The 20,430-nt window shown below is 30.7% G+C and overlaps 1 protein-coding gene across 3 annotated transcripts in view; it reads left to right on the forward strand.

Moving 5' to 3' along the window:
* LOC133645104 (uncharacterized) overlaps nt 1–11,235 on the forward strand; it is a 52,405-nt gene extending 41,170 nt beyond the window's left edge. For 2 of the 3 annotated variants that reach the window (XM_062039911.1, XM_062039913.1), the window contains exon 8: nt 1,819–2,795. In XM_062039911.1, coding sequence (XP_061895895.1) covers nt 1,819–1,932 — 114 coding nt within the window. In that variant the 3' untranslated portion in view covers nt 1,933–2,795. Of the gene's footprint in view, nt 1–1,818; nt 2,796–10,816 lie in introns of those variants that run through there. The other variant, XM_062039912.1, reaches the window with a different exon arrangement.
* The last annotated feature ends 9,195 nt before the right edge of the window (nt 11,236–20,430 follow it).

Here is a 20,430-nt window from a genome sequence, read left to right on the forward strand (position 1 = left end):
TCAGTTGTGCATATTTATATCATATTATAAAAATTAATTGTAGGTGGAAACTGATTTAATATTAATACAACTATATATATATATATATATATATATATATATATATATATATATATATATATATATATATATATATATATATATATATATATATATATATATATATATATATATATATATATATATATATATATACACATACATACACACACACATATATATATATATATATATATATATATATATATATATATATATATATATATATATATATATATATATATATATATATATATATATATATATATATATATATATATATATAGCCAAAAACACAAATTATACACTTATTTATACATATTTATATATATATATATATATATATATATATATATATATATATATATATATATATATTTACACACACACACACATAGTGTGTATTTATATATATATATATATATATATATATATATATATATATATATATATATATATATATATATATATATATATATATATATATATATATATTTACACACACACACACACATAGTGTGTATTTATATATTTATATATATATATATATATATATATATATATATATATATATATATATATATATATATATATATATATATATATATATATATATATATTAATCGTAATTAATGAAAATATTAAGGACACTTTAAAAATGGTGCTCATACTAAACATATTGTGTGTTTACGTTGGCTAAAAGTAATATTTGTGTGTACTTACAAGTTGTGTGTATTATTGTACAATACAACAACAAATGGAAACAGAAACAAAAACTTTCCACCAGAGCCAGCATGTTGTGTGCATGTTTTATTATGACTAATATTATCTTGATGTTATGTTCATGTTTTATTATGACTAATATTATCTTGATGTTGTGTGCTTATTTTATTATGACTAATATTATCTTGATGTTATGTTCATGTTTTATTATGACTAATATTATCTTGATGTCGTGTGCTTATTTTATTATGACTAATATTATCTTGATGTTATGTTCATGTTTTATTATGACTAATATTATCTTGATGTTGTGTGCATGTTTTATTATGACTGATATTATCTTGATGATGTGTGCATGTTTTATTATGACTAATATTATCTTGATGTTATGTTCATGTTTTATTATGACTGATATTATCTTGATGATGTGTGCATGTTTTATTATGACTAATATTATCTTGATGTTATGTTCATGTTTTATTATGACTAATATTATCTTGATGTTGTGTGCATGTTTTATTATGACTAATATTATCTTGATGTTATGTTCATGTTTTATTATGACTAATATTATCTTGATGTTGTGTTCATGTTTTATTATGACTAATATTATCTTGATGTTGTGTGCATGTTTTATTATGGCTGATATTATCTTGATGTTGTGTGCATGTTTTATTATGACTGATATTATCTTGATGTGTGCATGTTTTATTATGACTAATATTATCTTGATGTTGTGTTCATCTTTTATTATGACTAATATTATCTTGATGTTGTGTTCATCTTTTATTATGACTAATATTATCTTGATGTTATGTTCATGTTTTATTATGACTAATATTATCTTGATGTTATGTTCTTGTTTTATTATGACTAATATTATCTTGATGTTGTGTGCATGTTTTATTATGACTAATATTATCTTGATGTTGTGTGCATGTTTTATTATGACTAATATTATCTTGATGTTGTGTGCATGTTTTATTATGACTAATATTATCTTGATGTTGTGTTCATGTTTTATTATGACTAATATAATATTGATGTTGTGTTCAGGACTCACGGCCAGCAGGGGGCCGTGAGAAGTCCACCATCTGCATCTCTCCTGCTGCTCCCAGTATCGCAGTCCAGCTGTCTGCCGGTGGGAGAGACGATCCAGAAATGATCTGACAGAACGATAACAACCTTGAAAAGACTTGAAGTACAGACTGGATTTTATTCTTTACTGTCGTCAAAAGATCATGTTTCCACTTCCTGCTTACTGCTGAAGCCGCAGTTAAATGTCCCAATACTTTTGTCCAGGGTCACTAACAGCCAGGTTAACAAGCACAGTATTGATTTTGGATTTACCTTTCTCTTCTTTTTACACTTGTAGTGCCCAGAACATTAAAAAATGGCAAAAAGACTGAAAAATGTTCACAGTCAACAGTTTTCAACAGTTTTTGACCTTCAAAACATTCCTCTTAGTCGGGACAACAAATGCTCCTATTTTTTTCCCGTACAAATTCCCAGTTTTCCCGAAATTCCAGGAATTCCGAAATACCCATTCTCAATTCAAACTGTAACTACTCCAACATTTTTCAACCCAATCCAAAAATCCCAACACCGACACATTCCTATCATCCAGGACAACTGTGCTAGTATCACTCATTTCCTTTTTTCCCAAACATTTCCAGGAAATTCCCATAAGGACGAACAGACATATTCATAGATCTACAATGCCCAATACGATATATTCCATATATCAAACGTAAAACATGTTTTCCCATACCCCAAATTCCCGGAATTTTCCGGAATGTTCTCCCTATTGACAATGAATGGGTATTATACAATCTACTGCGTATCGCACAATTCTCATCCGTTTTCAACTGTTCCAACACACTCCACTTACCCCGGTTTTGAAAACTCCCTGATTACCCGGAATTACCAGGAATGTTTTTGCTGATACTGGACCGATATCATGACACTCCTGGTGGGCAAAAAGTGAACTTTCTAGAAAAAACGACAACATGAACATTATCAAGCAATATAAAATATAAAAAATGGAATCTGCTGAACAAAACTTGTCTTAAACTCCATGTGTCGTCATTGAACAGTGTGTGGTTTCTCTCGGGTAAGAACACGCAGTAGTTATGTGTCGTTATTGAACAGACATGTATGTTTCTCTCGGGTAAGAACACGCGGTAGTTATGTGTCGTTATTGAACAGACGTGTGGTTTCTCATGGGTAAGAACATGCAGTAGTTATGTGTCGTTATTGAATAGGCGTTTGGTTTCTCTCGGGTAAGAACACGCAGTAGTTATGTGTCGTTATTGAATAGTTGTTTGGTTTCTCTCGGGTAAGAACATGCGGTAGTTATGTGTCGTTATTAAACAGACGTGTGGTTTCTCTCAGGTAATAACACGCTGTAATGTCGTTATTGAACAGGCGTGTGGTTTCTCTTGGGTAAGAACGCGCAGTAATTATGTGTCGTTATTGAACAGAGGATTGGTTTCTCTCGGGTAAGAATACGCAGTAGTTATGTGTCGTTATTGATGTGGTTTCTCGGGTAATAACACGCTGTAATGTCGTTATTGAACAGGCGTGTGGTTTCTCTCGGGTAACAACACGCAGTAGTTATGTGTCGTTATTGAATAGTTGTTTGGTTTCTCTCGGGTAAGAACATGCGGTAGTTATGTGTCGTTATTAAACAGACGTGTGGTTTCTCTCGGGTAATAACACGCTGTAATGTCGTTATTGAACAGGCGTGTGGTTTCTCTTGGGTAAGAACAGGCAGTAGTTATGTGTCGTTATTGAACAGAGGATTGGTTTCTCTCGGGTAAGAACACGCAGTAGTTATGTGTTGTTATTGAACAGAGGTGTGGTTTGCCTCGGGTAAGAACATGCAGTAGTTATGTGTCGTTGTTGAACAGACGTGTGGTTTCTCTCGGGTAAGAACACGCAGTAGTTATGTGTCGTTATTGATGTGGTTTCTCGGTTAATAACACGCTGTAATGTCGTTATTGAACAGGCGTGTGGTTTCTCTTGGGTAAGAACATGCAGTAGTTATGTGTCGTTATTGAACAGGCGTTTGGTTTCTCTCGGGTAAGAACACGCAGTAGTTATGTGTCGTTACTGAACAGACGTTTGGTTTCTCTCGGGTAAGATTACGCAGTAGTTATGTGTCGTTATTGATGTGGTTTCTCGGTTAATAACACGCTGTAATGTCGTTATTGAACAGGCGTTTGGTTTCTCTCGGGTAAGAACACGCAGTAGTTATGTGTCGTTATTGATGTGGTTTCTCGGTTAATAACACGCTGTAATGTCGTTATTGAACAGGCGTTTGGTTTCTCTCGGGTAAGAACACGCAGTAGTTATGTGTCATTACTGAACAGCTGTGTGGTTTCTCTCGGGTAAGAACATGCAGTAGTTTTGTGTCGTTGTTGAACAGAAGTGTGGTTTCTCTCGGGTAAGAACACGCAGTAGTTATGTGTCCGTAATGAACAGGCGTGTGGTTTCTCTGTGGTAGGAACATGCAGTAGTCAGCACGAAGACTCGCTTCCAGCGTCGTAAATCTGCTCCCAAAGTTTCCTGGCCGCGGCCCCTCAGCCATTTGCAGAAGTTGCCGGTGCCGGTGCAGACGTGCTGGTCATGCAGGTGGAACGCGGCCGACAGATTGCAGAAAAGTGGCGAGGCGAAGCACTTTAGAAAAACAACATGGAGGTGGAAGAGAGAGCATCTATTCACGCACGTGGCTCCGAGGCAAAGGATCGCGGTCGAGTCCGAGACCTCAGGCAGGATTTGTTTGGGGACAAGTTCTGGCTGTTAAAGACCGGGACGAGGTCTGCTGCAGAGGACCTGGGTGTTGTGGATTGTAGATGATCCACTTGGCGGGTGTCCAAACTACGGCGCCGTCTTCTTCTGGTCACAACTTTGAGGACTCCGACCTGATTATAAATATGTGACAGTACATTTGCTAGCATCTTGTGGACATTGCAACTAAATCATGTTAATAATCATCAATTGCACGTTGAAGCGTACACAGCACAGCATTTTAATATATGACCCAATCCAAACAACCTTTCCCACGAAAACTCCCGGATTGCCTGGAATTACCAGGAATTTCCCCCATTGAAAATGAATGGGCGACATAAAAACCTCTGCATATTCCACATTTCTCAACCGATTGGAACAGTGTGAGGTTCAAACATTTATTAAACAGACAAGAAGCAAGGAATCATGCTGAGACAGAGTTCAATTTTACTCATGAGGAGAGACGTATTGGGCTGCACACTCAGTTACAGTTCCAACCTACGCTCTAAGGTACAGTCCCACGTGCTCCTCTATTTATTCGGGAGGTCCCTGGTGACATCACTGAGGCTGCTTCTGAAGGAAGGGGGGTCATTTCAGCAGCCCCAGTTAGACACAATATATGATTATTCAGAAATGGAAATGTACTGACACCCGTGACATCGCCATGTTTCTGCTCTGTCTGCGTCACGGTACTCGATGTTCGCCCTTGGCAGTCAGCAGGCCGGGTCTGGACACAAACACTGATACGAGACGATGTCCCTTTGCCCAGATAGAAAAGTACAACTTTAGCACAATTGATAATAACTTTAGCAACGGCCTTTAAGCATAAGAGTTGTGTGATAACTTTATACATAATTATTCTAACAAACGGTTCCAACATCCCCACACTCCACTCACCTTGGACATCCAAGCATCTCAGTTCCACTCACACGTATATATACATACAATACATACTCACACATGTATATACATACAATACATACTCACACGTATATATACATACAATACATACTCACACATATATATACATACAATACATACTCACACGTATATGTACATACTATACATATTCACACGTATATATACATACTATACATACTCACACGTATATATACATACAATACATACTCACACATGTATATACATACAATACATACTCACACGTATATATACATACAATACATACTCACACATATATATACATACAATACATACTCACACGTATATGTACATACTGTACATATTCACACGTATATATACATACTATACATACTCACACGTATATATACATACAATACATACTCACACATATACATACATACAATACATACTCACACGTATATATACATACAATACATACTCACACGCATATATACATACAATACATACTCACACGTATATATACATACTATACATACTCACACGTATATATACATACAATACATACACACACGTATATATACATACAATACATACTCACACATATATATACATACAATACATACTCACACATATATATACATACAATACATACTCACACGTATATATACATACTATACATATTCACACGTATATATACATACTATACATACTCACACGTATATATACATACAATACATACTCACACGTATACATACATACAATACATACTCACACGTATATATACATACAATACATACTCACACGCATATATACATACAATACATACTCACACGTATATATACATACTATACATACTCACACGTATATATACATACAATACATACACACACGTATATATACATACAATACATACTCACACATATATATACATACAATACATACACACACATATATATACATACAATACATACTCACACGTATATATACATACTATACATATTCACACGTATATATACATACTATACATACTCACACGTATATATACATACAATACATACTCACACATATATATACATACAATACATACTCACACGTATATATACATACAATACATACTCACACGTATATATACATACAATACATACTCACACGTATATTTACATACAATACATACTCACACGTATATATACATACTATACATACTCACACGTATATATACATACAATACATACTCACACGTATATTTACATACAATACATACTCACACGTATATATACATACTATACATACTCACACGTATATATACATACTATACATACTCACACATATATACATACAATACATACTCACACGTATATATACATACTATACATACTCACACGTATATATACATACTATACATACTCACACATATATATACATACAATACATACTCACACGTATATATACATACTATACATACTCACACGTATATATACATACTATACATACTCACACATATATATACATACAATACATACTCACACGTATATATACATACTATACATACTCACACGTATATATACATACAATACATACTCACACGTATATATACATACTATACATACTCACACGTATATATACATACAATACATACTCACAGGTATATATACATACAATACATACTCACACGTATATATACATACAATACATACTCACACGTATATATACATACAATACATACTCACACGTATATATACATACTATACATACTCACACGTATATATACATACAATACATACTCACACGTATATATACATACTATACATACTCACACGTATATATACATACAATACATACTCACAGGTATATATACATACAATACATACTCACACGTATATATACATACAATACATACTCACACGTATATATACATACAATACATACTCACACGTGTATATACATACAATACATACTCACACGTATATATACATACAATACATACTCACATGTATATATACATACAATACATACTCACACGTATATATACATACTCACACGTATATATACATACAATACATACTCACACGTATATATACATACTATACATACTCACACGTATATATACATACTATACATACTCACACGTATATATACATACAATACATGCTCACAAATATATATACATACAATACATACTCACACGTATATATACATACAATACATACTCACACGTATATATACATACAATACATACTTACACGTATATATACATACAATACATACTCACACGTATATATACATACAATACATACTCACACGTATATATACATACAATACATACTCACACATATATATACTGTACATACAATACATACTCACACATATATATATACATACTATACATACTCACTCGTATATATACATACAATACATACTCACACATATATATACATGCAATACATACTCACACATATATATACATACAATACATACTCACACGTGTATATACATACAATACATACTCACACGTATATATACATACAATACATACTCACAGGTATATATACATACAATACATACTCACACATACAATACATACTCACACGTATATATACATACAATACATACTCACACGTGTATATACATACAATACATACTCACACGTATATATACATACAATACATACTCACAGGTATATATACATACAATACATACTCACACGTATATATACATACAATACATACTCACACGTATATATACATACTATACATACTCACACCTATATATACATACTATACATACTCACACGTATATATACATACTATACATACTCACACATATATATACATACTATACATACTCACACGTATATATGTGAATTATACTTATATAGCGCTTTATATACATACAATACATACTCACACGTATATATATACATACTATACATACTCACTCGTATATATACATACAATACATACTCACACATATATATACATACAATACATACTCACACATATATATACATACAATACATACTCACACGTGTATATACATACAATACATACTCACACGTATATATACATACAATACATACTCACAGGTATATATACATACAATACATACTCACACATACAATACATACTCACACGTATATATACATACAATACATACTCACACGTGTATATACATACAATACATACTCACACGTATATATACATACAATACATACTCACAGGTATATATACATACAATACATACTCACACGTATATATACATACAATACATACTCACACGTATATATACATACTATACATACTCACACCTATATATACATACTATACATACTCACACGTATATATACATACTATACATACTCACACATATATATACATACTATACATACTCACACGTATATATGTGAATTATACTTATATAGCGCTTTATATACATACAATACATACTCACACGTATATATATACATACTATACATACTCACTCGTATATATACATACAATACATACTCACACATATATATACATACAATACATACTCACACATATATATACATACAATACATACTCACACGTGTATATACATACAATACATACTCACACGTATATATACATACAATACATACTCACACGTATATATACATACTATACATACTCACTCGTATGTATACATACAATACATACTCACACATATATATACATACAATACATACTCACACATATATATACATACAATACAAAATCACACGTGTATATACATACAATACATACTCACACGTATATATACATACAATACATACTCACACGTATATATACATACTATACATACTCACACGTATATATACATACAATACATACTCACACGTATATATACATACAATACATACTCACACATATATATACTGTACATACAATACATACTCACACATATATATATACATACTATACATACTCACTCGTATATATACATACAATACATACTCACACATATATATACATGCAATACATACTCACACGTATATATACATACAATACATACTCACACGTGTATATACATACAATACATACTCACACGTATATATACATACAATACATACTCACAGGTATATATACATACAATACATACTCACACGTATATATACATACAATACATACTCACACGTATATATACATACTATACATACTCACACCTATATATACATACTATACATACTCACACGTATATATACATACTATACATACTCACACATATATATACATACTATACATACTCACACGTATATATGTGAATTATACTTATATAGCGCTTTATATACATACAATACATACTCACACGTATATATATACATACTATACATACTCACTCGTATATATACATACAATACATACTCACACATATATATACATACAATACATACTCACACATATATATACATACAATACATACTCACACGTGTATATACATACAATACATACTCACACGTATATATACATACAATACATACTCACACGTATATATACATACTATACATACTCACTCGTATGTATACATACAATACATACTCACACATATATATACATACAATACATACTCACACATATATATACATACAATACAAAATCACACGTGTATATACATACAATACATACTCACACGTATATATACATACAATACATACTCACACGTATATATACATACTATACATACTCACACGTATATATACATACAATACATACTCACACGTATATATACATACAATACATACTCACACATATATATACATACAATACATACTCACACGTGTATATACATACAATACATACTCACACGTATATATACATACAATACATACTCACACGTATATATACATACTATACATACTCACACGTATATATACATACTATACATACTCACACGTATATATACATACTATACATACTCACACATATATATACATACTATACATACTCACACGTATATATGTGAATTATACTTATATAGCGCTTTATATACATACAATACATACTCACACATATATATACATACTATACATACACACAAGTATATATACATACAATACATACTCACACATATATATACATACTATACATACACACAAGTATATATACATACTCACCTTGGATATCCAAGCATGTCAGTTCCACTCACACTCACACGTATCGGCCATCACTCACAAAGGACGTTCACACACAACTCCTACCAGAATTGCAAATTGTAGTTTCCCATCATTTCTTCTCAACACGATTTGTGTTCCTCCTAAAAAACAAAACGTTGGCCTGACAGAAGACGGGCAGTTCTGTTTATGTGATTGCGTGCACGGTTGCCCCTAGCAACCAGGTGTTTCACATGCAGTGTTGGTGTGCAGCTCCACCAGAGGCGGGTTGAAAGGTGACTTCCCAGATGATGATGATGATGTGACTGACCCTCCAGAAACACTCAATCTGCTCTGCGATCGCTCCTCGCCGTCACTCCGGCTGCTGGATGACGTCAGAATGGACTGTGGGCTGATGGATGGATGGATGGATCAACTTGTTCTGAGAAGCAGCTGGCATGCCAGTGGCACGCAGCGGCCGGCCGGCGGAACAAAGACCTGATGGACTTTTCCAGACGTCTGCAGCGATCAAAGGAGAAGAGCCCTGGAAAAGTTTTCCCACGGACTACAACACATGTTCCCCTGGACTACAACACATGTTCCCCTGGACTACAACACATGTTCCCCTGGACTACAACACATGTTCCCCTGGACTACAACACATGTTCCCCTGGACTACAACACACGTTCCCCTGGACTACAACACACGTTCCCCTGGACTACAACACATGTTCCCCTGGACTACAACACATGTTCCCCTGGACTACAAGACATGTTCCCCTGGACTACAACACATGTTCCCCTGGACTACAACACATGTTCCCCTGGACTACAACACATGTTCCCCTGGACTACAACACATGTTCCCCTGGACTACAACACATGTTCCCCTGGACTACAACACATGTTCCCCTGGACTACAACACACGTTCCCCTGGACTACAACACATGTTCCCCTGGACTACAACACATGTTCCCCTGGACTACAACACATGTTCCCCTGGACTACAACACATGTTCCCCTGGACTACAACACACGTTCCCCTGGACTACAACACATGTTCCCCTGGACTACAACACATGTTCCCCTGGACTACAACACATGTTCCCCTGGACTACAACACATGTTCCCCTGGACTACAACACATGTTCCCCTGGACTACAATACATGTTCCCCTGGACTACAACACACGTTCCCCTGGACTACAACACACGTTCCCCTGGACTACAACACATGTTCCCCTGGACTACAACACATGTTCCCCTGGACTACAATACATGTTCCCCTGGACTACAACACACGTTCCCCTGGACTACAACACACGTTCCCCTGGACTACAACACATGTTCCCCTGGACTACAACACACGTTCCCCTGGACTACAACACATGTTCCCCTGGACTACAACACACGTTCCCCTGGACTACAAGACATATAAATATATATAATATTAATTATTAATTAATGATGATAATTATAATAAATTGATGACACATTTTAGTGATTATTTAAATGTCCTCCAATAACACTTTCTTGTATTTTGCTAAAGTCATTTACAAAAGGTAAACATGCTAGGCTAGAGGCTAAGAGGAGCTAGCAGCTACACAACAGCTAAGCACACAAGCTAGACATAGTTAATATTCATTGCACAATAAAACATGACATTTGTCAATACAAACAAGCATCAAATAATGATTCAAAAGTAGCCAGTAATCAAGCGTGTCCGCATCACTCAACTTACTGCGTCACGAGCGCCGCTTCAAGAATGTTCGGCGTCGCCAAAAAAACTAATTACCACTCCATTTCAACTTAAAGACAGCATCAGTCCATTCCAGACGATTAATAACAAACAGGTTAGTGTTTTTCATAACTACAATTGTTCTCTGTTTGACTCATTTCACTTGATCAAACCTTTGTTTACATTCCACACCAATAAATAATTAAAAATAATAATTTAAAAAAATTTAATATAATAATAATAATAATAAAAGTATTTATGACTCCCGCTGATATTATATCAGATCAATGTCGGTATCAGACAATACTCATGGCTCCAACATCGGTATTGTATCAGAAGTGAAAAACACCCTTAGTTTTTATTATTCAACTTATTTTTACACTTGTGTGACGATCAATAAGTTTTATGACGGTCACAGTTTGACTCGGGTACAGATTAAATCCATTTGAACGGAGCTAAATATGTTGTACTGTAAGTATACACAAATACTAGGCTTGTAAAGTCAAACATGAATAAATATATATAGGCATCATTGACTTTGTGCACAAACATTATAAAGGTTTAATATTTATGAGTACACATCACAACAATAAACACAAAAAGGTACATTTTTAGTAAGGAGTATAAAACAACAATATCAACAAAATATTAATTAAAATGTAAGCACATTAATTGCATTTAATTCTACAGTAACACGTAAACGAACCTTTATGTGTTTTGGGAGTTTTTTTTTTTAGTAAGACAGTGTTGAAATGTGCGAGGTGAAAGTAGCAATTAAAGTGCGTCTTTAGTCGGTGCTTTACGGTAATTTGGTCACGTGGTGCTAATGGCCGGAAGTGCCACACCTGCGATGCCGAGGAGGAAGAAGAAAGGAAAGAAAAGAAAAAGAAAAGTTAATTTGTTGGGAGAAAAAGGCCAAAAAGAATCGCAGTTAACTGACTTGGTGAGTGTCGATCCAACTTTGCTTTAAAGACAGCACTTCTGCTGACTCAGCTTTTTTAGTTTGATGCCTTTTTTGGGGGGTTAAATGTGTCATGTTGTGATGCTAAAACGCTGCTGTAACACACAAATATGCTACTAAAACACAGAAATATGCTACTAAAACACAGAAATATGGTACTAAAACACAGAAATATGCTACTAAAACACACAAATATGCGGTCTGTAAAGTCGCTCCTTAAGGAAATAAAAAAGAGATTTGTGGCCGTGTAATTACCCAATCTTACACAGCGCATGCGCCACCGGAAGTGAAGCTAAATTCGACTGCATAGATCATCCCACCACAATAAAGTGCACATCTGCTGTGGTTTGACAGGAAAAGGTCAGACTTGTGACAGTCTTGCACTGAAATTATACTTAATTACAAGTCAGAGAGTAAAAAAGATCCATTTAACTCCTGTGTAGTTTCAGTAGTTCTTTATTAATGTTTAGGAATTTAGCTGCCAAAACACACTGCACTGTATTTGCCACTGTAGTCTAGCAAAATAAAATAGGTATTATTTTTTATATTTTGTTGGATATTTTTTCATGTTTTCCTTTTTAGTCAGAGGTTTGACTATGGAGGTTAATTTGTGTCTTAATGTAGCCTTTTAAAACATGTTATGTAACTGATTTTTTTTGGCGTTTGAATCTTTTTTTTTTATTATTACATCACATTTTGCCCAAAATGTAATTATAATTTAAAAAAACTTGAGCAAAATTTTGTGTTTAAAATTCTGTTTTAATGGAAATCAGTGCAAAATAAATTGAGTGCAACACAAATCTGTGCAGAAAAATTCAGTATAAAAAAAATTCAGTTCATAGAAATTCAGTGTTTGAAAAAATATGTAAAAAAAAAAAAAAAAAGTGTAGAAAAAATGTATTTCAAAATTCCAGACCCACTTTTGTATGGAAGTTTATTTATCTTATCTACCAAAGCTTTTTTCTGACAGTCGATTTATGTACTGATTTTTTTGTGTTAAAATTTTGGAAACTGATTTTTTACATGAAATTATGCTGACAAGGTCATTGAAAAAAATGTGTGTTTATATAGTGTGTTTATTGAAATACAGTGATTTAAAATTCAGTGTGTATTAAAAAAAATTGGTGCAGGAAAAATTTTTTTTTATAAAAATTCAGTGCAAAAAAAATTCAGCGCAAAAAAAAATTCAGAATTTTTATGCAATGCTTTTTTTTTTTTTAAACTGCATTTGTCAAACACTATCTTAACAAATGACATTCTTAAACACACATTTTACCCACAAATGTTCGTTCAATGAAATTGCTACTTTAGTGTAGTAAAATAAAATAGGTATTATTTTTCATATTTTGTTGGATATTTTTTCATGTTTTCCTTTTTAGTCCGAGGTTTGACTATGGAGGTTAATTTGTGTCTTAATATAGCGTTTTAAAACATTTCATGTAACTGATTTTTTTTGCGTTTGAATCTTTTTTTTTTTATTACATCAAATTTTGCTCAAAATGTAATTATAATTAAAAAAAAACTTGAGCAAAATGTTGTGTTTAAAATTCTGTTTGTTAAAATTCCGTGTTTAAAAATATAGTTCATGGAAATCAGTGCAAAATAAATTGAGTGCAACACAAATCTGTGCAAAAAATTCAGTGTAAAAAAATTAAATTCATAAAAATTTAGTGTTTTAAAAAATGATATGTAAAAAAAATTTAAAAAAAGAGTGTAGAAAAATGTATTAAAAAAAAATACCAGACCCACTTTTGTATGGAGGTTTATTTATCTTATCTACTATTTTTTTTTTTTGACAGTCGATTTATGTACTGATTTTTTGTGTTAAAATTTTGGCAACTGATTTTTTTTTTTTTTTTTACATTAAATTATGCTGACAATGTCGTTGAATAAAATGTGTGTTTGAATATTGTGTTTGTTAAAATACAGTGATTTAAAATCCGGAGTGTATTAAAAAAAAATTGGTGCAGAAAAAAAAAAAATTGTATAAAAATTCAGTGCAAAAAAAATTCAGCGACAAAAATTCAAGATCCCACTTGCAGTAAATTCAGTCTTAATTTACGGAAAGTGAGGTTTAAAGCACTCCATTTTTTCCACAGAATTTTTATGCAATGCTTTTTTTTAAAACACTGCATTTTTCAAACACTATCTTAACAAATGACATTCTTAAACACATATTTTACCCACAAATGTTTGTTCAATAAAATTGTATATAATATAGCGTTTTAAAACATTTCATGTAACTGATTTTTTTTGCGTTTGAATCTTTTTTTATTACATCAAATTTTGCTCAAAATGTAATTATAATTTTTTTTAAAACTTGAGCAAAATTTTGTGTTTAAAATTCTGTTTGTTTAAAATCCCGTGTTTAAAAATGAAGTTCATGGACATCAGTGCAAAATAAATTGAGTGCAACACAAATCTGTGCAGAAAAATTCAGTGTAAAAAAAATTAAGTTTATAAATTCAGTGTTTAAAAAAAAAAAGAAGAAAAGAGTGCAGAAAAATGTATTTTAAAATTCCAGACCCACTTTTGTATGGAAGTTGATTTATCTTCATTACGAAATCTTTTTTTTGATAGTCAATTTATGTACTGATTCTTGTGTTAAAATTTTGGAAACTCTTTTTTTTTTAAATTTTATTTTATTTTTTACATTAAATTATGCTGACAATGTCATTGAATAAAATGTGTTGGTAAAATGTGTGTTTAAATATTGTGTTTGTTGAAATACAGTGATTTAAAACTCAGTGTGTACTATAAAAAATGTACTTAATTACAAGTCAGAGAGTAAAAAAGACCCATTTAACTCCTGTGTAGTTTCAGTAGTTCTTTATTAATGTTTAGGAATTTAGCTGCCAAAACACACTGCACTGTATTTGCTACAAAATAAAATAAAATAGGTATTATTTTTATATTTTGTTGGATATTTTTTCATGTTTTCCTTTTTAGTCAGAGGTTTGACTATGGAGGTTAATTTGTGTCTTAATATAGCGTTTTAAAACATTTCATGTAACTGATTTTTTTTGCGTTTGAATCTTTTTTTTTTTTTATTACATCAAATTTTGCTCAAAATGTAATTATAATTTTTTTAAAAATTTGAGCAAAATGTGTTTAAAATTCTGTTTGTTAAAATTCCGTGTTTATAAATGAAGTGCACGGAAATTAGTGCAACACAAATCTGTGCAGAAAAATTCAGTATGAAAAAATTCAGTTAATAGAAATTCAGTGTTTTAAAAAATGATATGTAAAAAAAAAAAAAAGAGTGTAGAAAAAATGTATTTCAAAATTCCAGACCCACTTTTGTATGGAGGTTGATTTATCTTATCTACCAAAGCTTTTTTCTGACAGTCAATTTATTTACTGATTTTTTTGTGTTAAAATTTTGGAAACTGATTTTTTTTTTTTTTTACATTAAATTATGCTAACAATGCCATTGAATAAATTGTGTGTTTAAATATTGTGTTTGTTGAAATACAGTGATTTAAAATTCAGTGCGTAATAAAAAAAATTGGTGCGGAAAAATAATTGTATAAAAATTCAGCGCAAAAAAATTCATTCTTAATTTACAAAATTTTTATGCAAGGATTTTTTTTAAACCTAAAATGTTCAAACACTATCTTAATAAATGCCATTCTTAAACACACATTTTACCCACAAATGCTCGTTCAATGAAATTGACTTCATAATTTGATGTAAAAAAATTCAGTTCACAAAATTCAAATGCAAAAAAATTCACGTGCATAAATTCAGTGTCACAATAAAAGCTTTTGTAAGAAAGACAAATGTACCTCCATGTTATTTGACACAAACAAAGAAAGGTCTGAACAAGGTTGCGGGCGACTGCTCCAAAGAAAACAGGTCAGAGTAGAAACTACAAAGAGGAAGTAGAAAAAGACAAACAGTCTAACCTTCCGACATTGTTATTTTATGAGTGTTGTCTTTGTGACCCTCCCAGGGAACAAGGAGTTGGTCTGACATGTAGACGTTGCGTCATTCTCACTTTTCAGGACATTTGTTAGGAAAAGCGGGAACTAAAGCAGACATTTAGATTGTAAACATGTGAGTGAGTATATAATCATCATATATATTATTTAGCTAGTAAAGTAGGAGGCAAACATGTGAGTGAGTATATAATCATCATATATATTATTTAGCTAGTAAAGTAGGAGGCAAACATGTGAGTGAGTATATAATCATCATATATATTATTTAGCTTGTAAAGTAGGAGGCAAACATGTGAGTGAGTATATAATCATCATATATATTATTTAGCTAGTAAAGTTGGAGGCAAACATGTGAGTGAGTATATAATCATCATATATATTATTTAGCTAGTAAAGTAGGAGTCAAACATGTGAGTGAGTATATAATCATCATATATATTATTTAGCTAGTAAAGTAGGAGGCAAACATGTGAGTGAGTATATAATCATCATATATATTATTTAGCTAGTAAAGTTGGAGGCAAACATGTGAGTGAGTATATAATCATCATATATATATATATATATATATATATATATATATATATATATATGTATATGTATATATATATATATATATATATATATATATTTATATATGTATATATATATATATATATATATATATGTATATATGTATATATATATATATATATGTGTATATATATGTATATATATATATATATATATATATATATATATATATATATATATATATGTATATATATATGTATATATATATATGTGTATATATACATATATATATGTATATATATATACATATGTATGTATGTATGTGTATATATATATATGTATGTATGTATGTATGTATGTATGTATGTATGTATATAAATGTGTATATACATGTGTATATATATACTGTATATACACGACAAGCCACAAAGTTGATGAATTTGACAGAAGCTGAGGCATAAAAAAACAAGTGTGGTATGAAAAAGGAGCAAATACTAAAATGAAACATGATAGGTAAAATATTGAGAATTAGCTTTGCAAGCGAGACAATTACCGCATAGTTTCCTCATATTGGTGGTTTTTGCTAGTCGGTAGCTTTTTCATTCCAAAAAAAATACATTCTAAAGTAAGCAGAATTTCTGGGGCTTTAGTTGTGGAAGATTGTGTGCTTTTATCTGCTGTTTGCACAAGACAAAGATCTAGCCACCACAGTCTCATTTCTTGCCAATCAGTCCAAACATATTGATCTGATTACTATATTATTAGTTTAAAGCCACATCTTAGATAAACCGCCTTGCAAAAAGCTTTACCCACAATGCCCTTGTTTTTCTTGCCTAATCAATTTCCGAGGCGGCAGCCCGGGATTTACTCCCAAGGCCGATGCCGGCGACCGCTTATTTTACCTCGCTCTATCGTCTTTAGCTCCGTTTGTTGATCTTGGTCACGCCGCTCCTTTGTGTGGCGGACTGGACTGGACTGTGCAGGAAGCTGGTCCAGAACACACACGCCTCACTGGACTGGACTGTGTAGGAAGTTGGTCCAGAACACACACACCTCACTGGCCGACACAAGTCAGGAAAAAGCTGAATGCTGTTTGTTTCCCTGCTCACAAGTCAAATACTGCCAGACATTCCTGCACCGTGTATTTTTACAGCAGCTTCCGATAGAAGTGAAGGCATACCAGGACGCCCATCCACCACTAACTAAATTATTGTTGACGTAAACAAGTCATGCACCTTTTAAGTTGAGTCTGTTTGAGTGTACCTAAAAGTTCCATATAAAGGAGAAGTGGTATCCTTATTCCCTCACCGCAGTACGCTCACGGGTGAAGAGTCCCAGCATCAGTTTATTATCTATATGGTTCTTTAATAGTAGGGCTGGGCCATATATTTTTACTTTAAACCTGATATTCCATATATATATGTATATATATTTCCTGCTGAAAATATACATATAAAAGATATTCATTATTGTCAGTGGCACTTTTATTAACCCAGTTAGTCAAGAAAATGTAAATGTATTTTTTTTTTTTTAAATTTAAACAATTTCACATTTAAAATTAAAAAAGTAAAACATTTAAAAATTACACATTTAAAAATTACACATTAAAAAATTACACATTTAAAATTAAAAAAATTAAAAAAAATTAAAATTAAAAATGTGAAAATTAAAAATGAAAAAATAAAACAATTAAAAATTACAAAATTGAAAATGTAAACATTTTAATTTAGATTTTTTTAAAAAAAATGTAACATTTTAAAATGTAACATTTTAAAATGTAACATTTAAACATTTTGAAAATGTAAAACTTAATAGTTTGAACATTAAAAATGTATAAATAAATAAATAAATAAAATTAAAAATGTAAACATTTAAAAAATTTACATTTAAATTTACATTGAACATTTAGAATGTAATAATTAAACATGTAAAAAATAATAATTTAGAAATTAAAAATGTAGAAATTAAAAAAATGTAAAATGATTTTTTTTTTAATTTAAACAATTTAAAATTAAAAATGTAAAATGTTTAAATTTAAAAACAATTTAAATTTAAAAATTAAATTAAAACTTAAAAATTTAAAAATTACATATTCAAAATATAAAAAAATTTAAACTTAAAATTAAAAATGTGAAAATTTTAAAATGTTAATTTAAAATTTAAACATTTAAATGTTTTTAAAATGTTACATTTAAAAATGTAACATTTAAAAATGTTACATTGAAAAACTTAGAATTTAATAATTGAAAATTTAATAATTGAAAATTTAAAAATTAATTAAAAATCAAAAATGTAGAAATTACAAAAATTTAAATTTAAATTTTTTTTTTAAATTTAAACAATTTAAAATTAAACATTTAAAAATTTTTACATTTAAAAAATAAAAAATGTAAAAAAATTTAACATAAAAATGTAACATTTAAACATTTTGATTTTAAAAATTGAAAATATAAAAATTAATAGTTTAAACATTAAAAATGTAGAAATTAAAAATGTAAAATAAATAATTAAAACATTTAAATTGAAATGTATTTAACATTTAAAATTGTATTATTGAAACATTTAGAGTTTAATAATTGAAAATGTAAAAATTAATAATTTAAAAATTAAAATGTAGAAATTAAAAAAATTTGAATTTTTTTTTTTTTAAATGCAAACAATTTAAAATTAAAATTTTTCAATGTTTTAAATTTACAAAATTTAAAATTTTAAAGTTTAAATTTAAAAATAA

The sequence above is a fragment of the Entelurus aequoreus genome, linkage group LG28 (assembly GCF_033978785.1).
Source record: "Entelurus aequoreus isolate RoL-2023_Sb linkage group LG28, RoL_Eaeq_v1.1, whole genome shotgun sequence".
Taxonomy (NCBI): domain Eukaryota; kingdom Metazoa; phylum Chordata; class Actinopteri; order Syngnathiformes; family Syngnathidae; genus Entelurus; species Entelurus aequoreus.